This window comes from Juglans regia, chromosome 7 (assembly GCF_001411555.2).
Source record: "Juglans regia cultivar Chandler chromosome 7, Walnut 2.0, whole genome shotgun sequence".
Taxonomy (NCBI): Eukaryota; Viridiplantae; Streptophyta; class Magnoliopsida; order Fagales; family Juglandaceae; genus Juglans; species Juglans regia.
Genome location: NC_049907.1, coordinates 29,346,668 through 29,359,531, shown reverse-complemented (window position 1 = coordinate 29,359,531; position 12,864 = coordinate 29,346,668). Strand labels below are relative to the sequence as shown.

General features: G+C 36.2%; 1 protein-coding gene across 1 annotated transcript; it reads right to left on the bottom strand.

Moving 5' to 3' along the window:
• Positions 1-7,574: 7,574 nt before the first annotated feature.
• LOC108987585 (ATP-dependent DNA helicase PIF2-like) lies at positions 7,575-8,225 on the bottom strand. The gene has a single exon (XM_018960515.1). The coding sequence runs from the start codon at positions 8,223-8,225 to the stop codon at positions 7,575-7,577; it is 651 nt and encodes a 216-aa protein (XP_018816060.1).
• Between the last annotated feature and the right edge of the window lie 4,639 nt (positions 8,226-12,864).

The following is a 12,864-nucleotide window of genomic DNA, read 5'->3' as shown; positions in this document are numbered from 1 at the left end:
TAACGATAAATTAAAATGAGTTGAAATAATTTTAAGTTCCGAACGAAGTTTCTTCGATTTGGATTGAAGAAAATTGGTCTCTAATCTAAACGACTCGTCAAATAGGCTTTGAGATGATTTTACTACTTTTTAAATACAACAAAAACCAATTGACCATTACTTTTTTGCTTTTTTTCAGTTTTTTCACTGAAGTAATGAGACTCATTTCTACCATAATTTAAAATCTAAGCATAAGACACCTATCGTGGTTGTAGATTGTTCATCTGCTTGCAATGATAACAAATGAATGTTTCCTTACGTTCATATTCTATTCCTTTGAACTAGAATTTTGGTTTTTGTATCGTATTTAACACAGATACTTGCGTAAAATGACCATAAATATTTGAAAATTTTTAAATACATTATATTTTAGATATTTAGATAGAGAGTGAGAATATATATTGCAAAATGCAGAGTGTGGAAAATTACCGTTTGGGGTTGCAAAGATTTCAAGAGCTCAACAACATCATTAATTTTGGTTATGGGTTGAATACCAACAGTTGATGCAGATACGGATGCACCATGTAAGCTTTTCTCAATGATCTCTTCAAGTAAACTATCATTAAGTGTAGCTCTTCAAATTTAAGAAAAAATTAGTCGCATGGAGGAAAATCATGGAAATTAAAATATCAAGGTTTATTTTGAAAATTGCCATAAGTCATGATGGAGATATTTAATACACTTTAATATATTTGAATAGACTATTGAATAGATAAATTAGATTATATAATAGCAATGTGTGGAAGAGTAATCAAAAGTATATCAATTACAACTTTTGCAATGGTGCTGCTGTAACATCTCACTCATTTTTTTCTGATATAAGTAAATTTGATTGTGAGTCTTGTTATGCGTGTCAAATTTCAATGGTGTGTTTTTAAAGATATTAAGTGATTTCTAAAGCAAGCCTAGTGTTTTAAACCCTCGAATATTTTAAATGTCCTGAAAATATTTATATGAGGTATTTTCAGTGTTATTGAATCAAACCTGATTTTAAATAAAACAATTATAATATTTTCGTAGAGCTTCAAAAATATTATAATTTTAGGAAATCATTTTAATATCATTTTATTAAAATGATTTCAATTATTTAAAATGTTATGTGATTTAAATTATGTTGAAAACTCTAATTAATTAAATGATTTTATTCTCTTAAAGATATTAAATAAGACTTCATCATTTTATTAATGATGAATGAATATCATTTTATAAACTAAAGTTTGGTTTAAATAATATTCTATCTTAATTCCTCTCAGTATTTTAATTCCTCACCGTTAAATCGTTTTGAAGATCTCAAGATGAAAGGTCTAGATTAAATACCCAAGCCCTCTCTCTTTCTCTCTCACTTTCCCTTTTCCCTCTCTCTCCTCCCTCTCCCTCAGCTTACGCTGCACGTCCCCTCTCCCTCTCACCCGGTTCTCTTCTCCTCCAGCCTGGCGTGCCATGTGCCGCCTAGCCTCACCACCACCACCGGCGACTCCCTCTCACTAGCAAGCTCCCACCATTGAACCCAACCTCCACTCGCAGCCACCCTCTCCCACGCACGCCCGTAGCTCATCACGCACGTCTTCACTGTGCGCAGCTCCTAGCGCCGCCGAGCACCACCATGGGCCTTCCCTAGCCACCTTTTACTGAACCCAACTGCCTTAGCTCCTCCCTAGACTGCACGCAAGCAACCTCCACACGCATGGGTTCACTATACCCACGACCAAGCTCCTCCTCCCACGGCCACCTCACCACCACCAGAGGCTCCTCCTCTCACCGGTGACCTCCCCTAGCCACCCCCATGCCCAGCCAAGCCACCTAGCTCCCCTACGCTCTCTCATTCTCTCACGAGTGTTCCTCCACCATTAGGCCCAGATCTGCCGCCGTGCCGCCTCCACCTCACCACCATAGCTCCACCGTACCCCTCTCAAGCCCTCTATGGCCAGCCAAGGACCATCTGAGCTTCCCCCCTCTCCATTTTCCCTATTTGGGACCTATGGCCTAAACTCCTCCACGAGTCGTTGTGACTCCGACGTGTGCCACCTTGGCATCACCACGAGACCACCACCTCAAGACCATGATCCAACCCTCCTACATATAGATCCGCACTCGTAGCCATCTTCTAGGACCCAAATAGCCACTTTACGTGGGTTAGCCGCCATGTACAAAACAACGCATGGGTCAACCCCAACGATGGTATAACTCTCTATCCCTCGTTATTTATGTTAATTGGTTGGTTAGGTTGTGGACTGTGCTGCTGGTAATTGTGGAGTTCGCTGTGTAATGTGGTGATGTAATGTTTTGTGTATGTGAAGTGTTAGACGTAGTTAGGAACTGTGATGTGTAGTGTTGTGGACTGTACTATATGGGTAATGTGGCGTTGTGTGGATTAGGAAGAGTACACGTGGAGTGTACTCTCGTGGCGTTGCATGGAATGGGAAGAGTACACGTGGAGTGTACTCTATATGATGGAGTAATGCACCATATGGCGTGTATGTCGTAGTGGTGATGTGGCGCCGCATATGTGAGGGAGTACATGTGGAGTGTACTTCATGAGGTGAAGCGATGCACTGTGTGGCGTGTAGCAAAGACAAGGATGGTTGCGTAGTTGATGGGTGTAGAGCGTGATGAGTAGTGTCTCGAAGTAGCTGTGATGTGGCCTATAGTTTGAGGTGACAAGTGTCACCGTGTAGTGGACTTATGGCCGGGAGTATGTGAGAAGTGACAGAACAAGTGTAAGAGTGCGCAACGGAAGCATGACGGGGGAATGTCACGAAATGATATAGTTAAACAAGAAGTCATGCTTGTGATGAGTGAGGAGTTAGTGTAAGAATGACGTAGTGGGAGTGTGACGAGATGTCACAATGTGACAGGTGTACATGAGGGACCGTACTCATGATGAGTTAGGAGTTGTCGTAGAAATGACGTAACGAGATGTTAGGTGCCGTGACAAGGTCATGATGTAGCTTGAGAGTAGTCTCAAGCTATATGACATGACATAAAGTGTAGTTATGAATGAAGTCTTTTCATGTTAAGTGTTGGAATGAACTGTCAAGAGGGACAGATAGCATAAAGAATCATGCTACCCAGGTTAAGAGAAGGTTGGTATCGGAGTATGGGCTTGTTTACACAAGTAGGTGATCAACATGTTATATGCAAGTATTAGGTGATGAGGGGTAAGGTACGTGTGTAATCTGGTTAGACTCATGTGCCGGATAGATTCACCGTATGTGATGGGTAATCGGTCCCAAGCATGGTTACACAGTGCTTAAGCCTCGGAATTGGCTTAGAGCCGTGTGGCGTGTATGGATGAGGATGAGAATTTAGTGTAAGCTAAGATGCATGAAGGTAGTGATGGGTTTATTGTCTAGGATTGGGATGCATGACTTCGTCGGTCGGAATCATGCGTCGGAATGTGGTCAATAAGAAGAATAAGATGAAGGTTTTAGTATCTTAATCCTAAGGTGAATCATGGGTTCACTCTAGTGGAAAGACACTCGAAGTAGAACGTCGAGTTTGGAAGAGGTAGTGACCGTAAATGGGTCTCCAAGGGTTTTAACATAGTAAAGGGCACGGCAAAACCCAGGGATGAAATGAGAGTGTTTCAAGTTAAGTGTAATCTATTCTAAGTTTAGTTGCTTATGCACTACATAGAGAATAATGCTAAGGTTATATGTATGCATGTAGGTTGCCATCTGACACGCACATGAATAGATTGTATAATATGAAAGTAGCATGGATTCTAGGTAAATATTATGTTCATACTCTTTTAGAGTTTTCTAAATGATATGAAAATAAAAATAAAACGTTTCTCTCTACGATGCTTTACAAAATGAAATGAAACGATGTTTTATGAAAAAGCGTGCTAAGTGTTCAAAGGTATACGTATGTATGTCCCTTCTTGGCAGCCATTTTTTATGCAACCGAAGTATTAATTGTATGCATGTGAATGGATGACCATACGCGGTATCTATTGTATGTATTTTCACGAAATAAAATGTGAGGCCTATGCCTCGTGCTTTTAAGCAATGCTTCAAATGACGCGAAGAGAGTGTTTTAAAATGTCCCTATGAACTGATGCTTTTATGAATGCCATGAAAGATGATGTTTAAGCTCATACTTTTAAATGTAGTTTTTCCATGAACGAACTGTTAAAGGAAATGACTAAAAAGGAAATGATTGAAATGACTGAACTAAAAGAAAGGACTGAATGTTTAATGTATGAAAATACGTAACGACCACATGAATGAATGAAAAGGGTACCAAATGACTGGGCAAATTGCAATGCCGGGTAAGTAGTACCGATAGTGCACCCAGTGCTGCCCCTTGACTAAAAAGAGATTCCCAACCCCTGGCCACAGGCGGAGTCTGGGTCCAAAGGAAGACTGCTACCCCAACACACGGGGCGTAACAGTATGAACAGGCCAATGAAAGTGATAAGAAAGAATGTATGAATGCATCAAACTCTTTAAGAAATGAAGGCAACGGGAGATAGGTTTGACGAAAAGAAAATCATTTTTAAGAAAAACCCGCCTAGTGACAGTTTCCAAAGGAATGCATGTATGAGTAGTATGTATGGAATGATGAATGCATGACTGAAAACCTATGTTATTATATTTTAACCGTATGAAGTAATGCTTACTGAATATTCAACTCATTTTAGTTTTTATGTGTGCCCTTCCCCCCACAGGAACTAAATGAGCAGTACGCGTCAGGACAAACACGGCACAAGGGGAAGAGTACGGAAGTCTAGGCATGAGAGTTTTAACTGTATGAGAGACTTTTATTTTAAGATTGATGTTTTCTACTGTAAACCTCTTTTATTCTCAAAGCACATTTTATTATATAACGTAGAGTCTTGCACCTTAGGTATGGAAGTAGAAATTTTTAAAACGAATGATAATTCCTGTCGTTCTTTCTAAAATCATTTTATAAAAAGTCCCACCACAAGGATGGGCGTTACAACTGCACCGTGAATGAAAGGATCGATCGTAAATACGATTGTTAGACGAGATGAAATAGACAATCCTATGTTAGAAAGACATGTCAGAAAGGTTTTATAATATAAAAGAAACGATAATATATGTTTTTGGTAAAAATACCATTATAAGAGCCAACTTCAAACGGGTTCCAAGAATTACTGGTTTAGCTCCAATAATTTCAAAAATCTTTACACACTCAGAATGCACGAATCAACCCCACATTGTTATACATATGGGAAGATTTATGCGAGAGCGTATAGAGGTTTCATGTGTAAATAATACAAGAAATAGTTAAATCCGAATGTTCATAATAATTTAGAAATAATTTAATTTATATTTACCTCTGGTCAATAACATATATTTCCTAAATTGTTGTCGGTCCATATGTTAAGTTTATGTCTCGATGTGGCTTGATGTGGATTGCAACCGTCAAGAGGTCTAATCAATTGTATTTGAGTATTTATATTTGAATAACAAATAAAATTATGACAAGGAAGCTAAAAATACTGAAAACATAATTACCTATATCTGCAATTGTGTCCTTATAAGCGTCGAGTTCGCTAAAGGGAATAACGTTATACTTTGCAACTTCAATGCTTCATTGTCATCTGAAATTTCCTCAATGATGGTTCTTGAATTTAAGATCCATTGATATTAATGCGTTTTAATCCTATGTTTTGGATCCAAGGGTTTGACATATGCGTTAGTGATTTAGTACGACTGAAAGATATGGAATGTCTTGCCATGCAAGTCTGTGTCTTTGTCAAACATTGTAGCTCGTAATCGATTCTCCTGCAAAACATAAGAAACTTTTGCATTAAATAATAATCGAATTGATTCTGAAGTTAGGTTTTGCTAATAAAAATTGTAATATTTTGAGAATGAGATTGAGAGAAAATGTAGTTTTAAAGGCTCATATGTAATGATAAAATGGATTTTTAAAGGTGCATATATAATCATTTTTATTATATTTTATAAAAGAATAGAAACAAGACATAAAGTTTATATTTACAAATACAAAATATGATAAGTGTAATACCTCTGAGTCAATTAATGTTAAATTTTGATATTTGACTGGTGAGTGCTGTTTGGTTTATTTGAGCGATTTGCCAGCCACGATCATCTTGATTTTTCAATTTTTTGTATTTGGAGTAATATCATTAATTGATGTGTAAATAGTACGCATTTTGAAAGCTATTCATGCAGAAGGAAAATAAACATATTAGAAAAGACAGTTTATTTTCTATTAAATTTGTGCAATAAATGAAAAAAATACATAAAAAGACAATGAAACAATATTTTTCTATTTTTTTAATCATGATTAATGGAATTGTGAAGAATTAGAAGTCATATAATGAAATTATATTACATATTTAAGTCTATGATGAATATGCTAATGTTAACTATTCTTTATAGACAATATTCTTTGTATAACATTCTTTAGATTCATCATTTGACACCAGCCTGATTAGAATTTTTATTGAAGCAACTGTTTTTGCTCTTGAGAATGCCACATAATCCTAGGAGCTCATCCTCCAGACGGACCAGTCTCGTACTTTAGATTTTATTTTTATCTTGCATAATGTGACCTACTCTTTCTTTTAGGCAGGGGAAGCCCCCACGAAAGGAAAGACCTTGGCCCTAAGGGGAAGATTTTTAAGGGAATAAAACGAGATAATGAGCTCTTTAGTTGAAAGTGGCTGCTATCTTCCGGAAGGGGGGAAGAATTGCTATTGAATTTCTTTGAGTAAGGGCTTTCTGAAAAGGCGTAGCTGCAATTGAGCTTCGGTTTGTACTTGAATCGATCTTGTCTTGGTGTTACCCGAAGGGCGAGATTGACCGCCTATGACAAAATAAAGGTTGAGACAAGTATATACCAACAAAATCTAATGTTTGTCCTTGTGTTTTATTTATTGTCATTGCGAAACTTAGTCTGATAGGAAATTTTGTTCACTTGAATGAGAATCCATTACTCTCGTCAGTACTTGGTAAGAAGGGAATCATTGGAACAAAAAAAATTTTCCACTGTGATAACCAATTGCAATTTTTGCACTAATCACGTTGTGATAAAAAATGCGACAAATTAGTCATGTCCCATTACATTGTCCTTCTGAAGGATTGATGTTTCTGAGTGACATTATGAGATAAATTTTTTCCAGTAACAATTCATGTGGTGGAAGACCATTCAGCGTCAAAGTGTTTAAGAAATCTTCTATAATACTTTGTTTAGATTGATCTATTGTTTCATCAAAGCTATAATATTGTGTAAATTCATCAAAAAATCTTTGAATAAGTATGACATTTATTTCATCAACAAAATGGTTCTTTGGTGTTAATATAGCTCGATTCATCATTTGTAACAAATTTTTTGAATAGTTATGAATATCTCCAAAATAGTAGTCATCAAATTATTGAGAGACTCAATATTATTTTTGAAAGGAATCAAACATCTCGTTAGGAATTTTTACCTTTTCTTCAACTGTCATTGGCGTCATTTCATTTCTTAGTTCAAGCAAATAATTTGAAAAAATTGGATCCTATTTAGCTCCCATATTCTCAATTAATCGAATCTTACTCAGTGTGGTCCATAAGTATGAAACTGGCATCAATTTGTTCTTGACTTATACCTTTACGAACCACAGACAGAACTTGACGGAAATCTCCTCCAAATACAATAACTTTGCCACCGAATGTTAATTCTGAATTATTGATATTTCGCAACATTTTATCCAATGCTTCAATAGATTCTTTCCTGGACATAGGTGTTTCGTCCCATATAATTAATCTTGCAAGCTGTATCAATCGTGCGAAACCACCATGTTTGCTAACACTACATGCAGCATTTTTATCGAGCGAAATTTTGATTCGTGAATGTGCTGTCTGATCTCTAGGAAAAATAGATGCAGCAATGCTATATGATGCAATTGCAAGCGTAATTAATTGTTTTGATCTGACTGTTGCAATGAGTGCTTTATATATGTATGGTTTTACTGTACAACCCGTACCATCAATAAAAAATGCACCAGGTTGATTTCTAAATACTTTTTGCAAGATTGCATTGTATGCATTTTGTTGTTGATGATTAAGAGTTGATGAGGCTAAGAGATCTTCTTCTGAAATTATGATTGTTAATTCATCATTGATCAGCCTAGATTCAATTTGGTCATCATCAAAACCAACATCATTATCTACCAAATGAAATGTGTTGATATCTTTTCCCATAGATTCAAGTGTTGATGCGACTATTCCATTAATTATTTTGAGATGATCAAATGATAAATAACCTCTTGTATGATTTAATAACATCCACATATAATATCTCTCTCCTTCAAATGAGTTTGCTGCAACAATTCGACCAATGCCAATCTTTTTTTTTTTTTCTTGGAGTCCAAATCTTATGTTGTTGACTCCATACAAAAGTTTCAGGAAATTTTCTATACAATAAGTTTCCTGTTGTTTCACTTATTTGATTTGTTAAAAGAATTCTCTTACTATCGATTTTGCAGACAAATCAAAGGTTACAATATTAGCTAGAACTTCATGCGGTCGAAAAGCCACCAAATATTGTTGATCTTCAAGATATAGGCGTCAACTATATACAGATGGATACATTTCATTCAAAGTAAAACCATATATTCTCCACACTGCTATAGGTGAAGCAATCCATCGAGCCGATTGGAGTTGTTGAATTTCATCTACCTCTTGAGTAATTTGTAAAGCAACAAAATCATGGCATTTGTAGATATATTTATAAAGGTATTTAACAGCTTTGATCGAAGAACAAATCTCTACATTGATGTGAGAATAACATTTTGCAATAAGATATGGATTATATGGAATAACCCAACGATTATCCAAATCTTTACCTCCGACTTTGACAATTAATTCCATTATCATGATGCCTGTATTGTGGAAAACAATCAACTCCAACAATTGTATTAGGCCTAAAGTTTTTTGGATAATGGTTTTTCCAACCATTTTTTTTTTTTTTTTTATAAAAAAACTGATCTCATTAAGACATAAGTCCCATTACATGAATTCACAAACAGAAAATGAGTAAAAAAACAACTACTTCATTTCTTTTGTGACAATAGAAAAGATACATGAGGGGCATGTTTCAAGATCATATCGATCCTCTGTGCAATTCAGGGCATATTTGGCTAGGTGATGTGCTGCCATGTTAGCTTCTCGGAATGTATGCACCACTGACCATCAAGCAAAAGAGTTTAGTACCACCCTAGCATCTTCCACCAGGCAGCCACCCAAACTCCAGTTCTTTGGATGATGGTTCATTAAATCTACTACTTGCTTTGAATCCCCCTCCAATAGACATTGTGTTATGCCAATCTCTTTGCAGAAAACTGCTGCTAGGAGTATGCCATAGGCTTTAGCATCGAAGGGGGTTCCTTTGAATGATTTGTGTGCCTGTAGGCTTCCAATAGGGAAACCTTGGTGATCTCTAATGAGCACTCCAATTCCTATATGCCCTTCCCTTTGATTTACAGCCGCATCCCAGTTGACTTTAAAAGAACCAACCTCAGGCTTTGACCACTTTTGAGTCCCTACATGAGCTGTGGGATTGACAACTAGCTCCTTTGTGAGAGTTTCCCTGTATGCTACTAGTTCTGCCTTGGCCAGTTGGTGGAGAGCAGTTGGATGTTTGAAGTCTTTACCATAAAGAGTGTTGTTCCTTCTAGTCCATATGCCCCTCATAGTAGCTGCCACTTCTTCAAGTTCCTCTAAACTAAGCCTCTCCACCATTCTTGACCAGATATCTAACATCAAATCACTTTGAAAGGATAGTTTTTGCACCTTTATTACTCCCTGACCCCACACATCCTTTGTAGCAATGCAGCCCCACAGAACGTGTCCAGAAGTTTCAGGCTCCTAATTACAGATCAGACATGAACTGTGTTCCACTAATTTCCTCCTTCTCAGATTTGCTAGAGTTGGTAAGGCCTCCTTGCATGCTCTCCATAGGAACATTTTAATAGCAGGGGTTACTCTCAACTTCCAAATAGCCTTCCAAGCTTGTTTTTTCATTAACTTTGCTTGAGATCTCTCCTTCTTGTCCACACTCCAAACTTTTACTGAGGTGATATCCACTCTTGACAGTATATCTCCCATGTGTAGTAAATTGCCAGACTAATTGGTCCTCTCTCCCCCCAAAGCTAATTGGTATAGATTTAACATCATCAATTTCCTGCTGGGTGAAGAGCTCTTGGAGAAAAGATTCCTTCCACTGCTGCACTTGGGGGTCAATTAAATCACAAACCTTTTCACACCAACAATCCCCATCTCGAATGGACTGAATCTTATATGGGTGGGAGAAAGGCAGCCATTTATCTGACCATATGTTGATTTGTTTTCCATTCCCCACCCTCCATATGAGACCTTCCTTTAACAGCCTTATGCCTGCATGAATACCTCTCCAGGCAAAGGATGGCCCTGTCCCCACTTTGGCTTCTAAAAGCCCCACTTTGCTGAAATACTTTTGCTTAAGAACCCTGGCCACCAGAGAGTTTGGGTTTTGTAAAATTCTCCAACCTTGCTTTGAAAGTAAGGCTAGATTAAAGCTTCTCAAATCTCGAAACCCAAGCCCTCCCATGTCTTTGCTGGAACTGAGCTGTTTCCAATTAACCCACTGAATTTTGGAGCTATCTTCATTGAAACCCCACCAGAATTTTCTGAGTAGTTGATTTATTTTATTAGTGATTTTCCAACCATTCTTTTTCATATATATATTGGTTGAATTCAATATTCCACAGGGGTCATGCATCATATGCTTTAGAACTGTTTTGTATAAACACGAGTTTTGATTTTGATCAGGAATTTCTGCAGACACAATCTCATCAAAAGTTTCAGGAGGATAAACTTTCCAATCTCTTTGCAATATAATTAAGAAATGAGCATGTGATAGTCCTTTTTTTTTATGCTCAATTACGTAAACATAAGCTGATACTTTACCAAAGACCTGTCGCTTCAGCAATTCATATTTCAATTCTTCTAATTTTGCTATAAAAATATGTTCAATTAAATCAGGTCGATTTTGTGTTTTTTCCTATGGTCTCAATTCATCTAAGATTTATTTTCAACCTAGATTACATGTCATAGTTAAGAAGATGTCGGGGTTTTCAAAATGTTGAACTAACGTCATTGCTTCCATATATCTTTTTAGCATATCTCTTGGGTCTCCAATAAAAGAAAAAGTAAAATAATACGCTTGCCGACTTGGAAGTATCAGTTTTACCAATTGAAATTCTATCAACAATTCATTTATATACCTCAAATTTAATCTCTTGTTGTTTATGATGAAAATAATCTAATCTTGAAGTTTCAATCTTAACATACAACCAACAATAAATTGTTGCCAGATAATTGCATTATAGACTTGTAATTTTTTCTGATTTGTAATTTTTTGTAACAGTAGTATTCACAGCATGGAACAATTGTTTTTTTTTTTTTGTTCAAGATTGTAAACAGTTAAAAACAATAAATTAGGAAGTTACAAATTTAAGGATTGAATAATCAAGGATCAAAATAGGAATATTTATTCTGACCTTGTTGTTCTTTCCTAAGTAACTTATTTTCTGATATTGATTGTCACAGGTCAATTGATGGTCATGTTCTAGTTTGTGGTAATGTTGTTCATTTCTTAACTCTTTGTATGCCTTGTTGCCAAACAGTATTACTGAAAGTAAATAATAACAAATATTGTAGAGAATCATAACAGCCAAAATAATATTGGACTATATGACTGTCACTTGAATGGTTGAAGACCATAATGTCTCGCCCCCTTAAAGGGGCAAAGTCATCATTTTCAATCCAAATGACTGCAGCTTGTAATGTTGATGGAGCATTAAAAATACGCTGGTCTAAACCAACATTTGATCTAATATGAATCACATATTTTTCCAAATCGAGTACATTGCCAAGGGTTCCAAAAAATCTAAATACGAATTAACATCAAGGATAGTCATGAGCTCAGCAATAATCAATGGATCTAGCCTTCTTTAGTCCTTAACTTGATTTTCTAATTCGTGTTCCGTGACATAAAAATATAATTGTGGATAAGAAGGACGTCCATTCAGAGGAAGCAACTCATTGATATAATGATAAATCTGTTCTCGAGCCCGAAATATATATATTCCTCTGTTTCTTCTACATAGATCTCTATCAAATATGTGTGCACATAGGTACAAAATCTGGTAGATGCAGTTGAATTTGAAGTAAACAAATGGTAAAGTTGATCAGGAACATGATCAGTAACCCAAGAAATGGTGCCATCAGCACAACAGAAGCCATTTGTTTCATGATGAAATCTTTTTGCGCTACAAAATTTACAAGATGACACTGAAGGTAAGAAGCTTGCTTCAAGTGGCATAGCTTGTAATATTTGTTTAAAACCAGCAGATCGTTGATGTCGCTTTCCTATGCCAAGAAAACAAACATACACAAAAAAATAGAAGCAAATTCTCTAGTAGAGCAAATGATTACATCAAATGTATCATTGGCTAATATATACTGAAAAAATGAAAATGGAGGAGGCACCATTCATCGTTTATAAACTTGTTCCTTACCCCGACAAGGTGTTGATATTTTTGTTTGAAGATTTGGTTCTTCACGAATAAGATAGGCATCTTATCGAACAAGACATACAACCCATCAAGTAAACATTTTGTTATGTGAAATTAAACAAATACAAGAAACGATGGAAAGACAAAACAAAGAAAGGATGTGCAATAGACCTATTGAATTATAACTTGATCAAATCTGTTTGTATTTTGTACATCTGTAATTGAGATCCTAAGTGCTAAAGAGTTTGTAGAACTACTTGGTTGAAAATAATCTTGTCCCATTA

What these genes read in the sequence shown, in the direction of transcription:
- LOC108987585 (XM_018960515.1), bottom strand. Translation starts at nt 8,225, where the DNA reads ATGGGAAAAGATATCAACACATTTCATTTGGTAGATAATGATGTTGGT.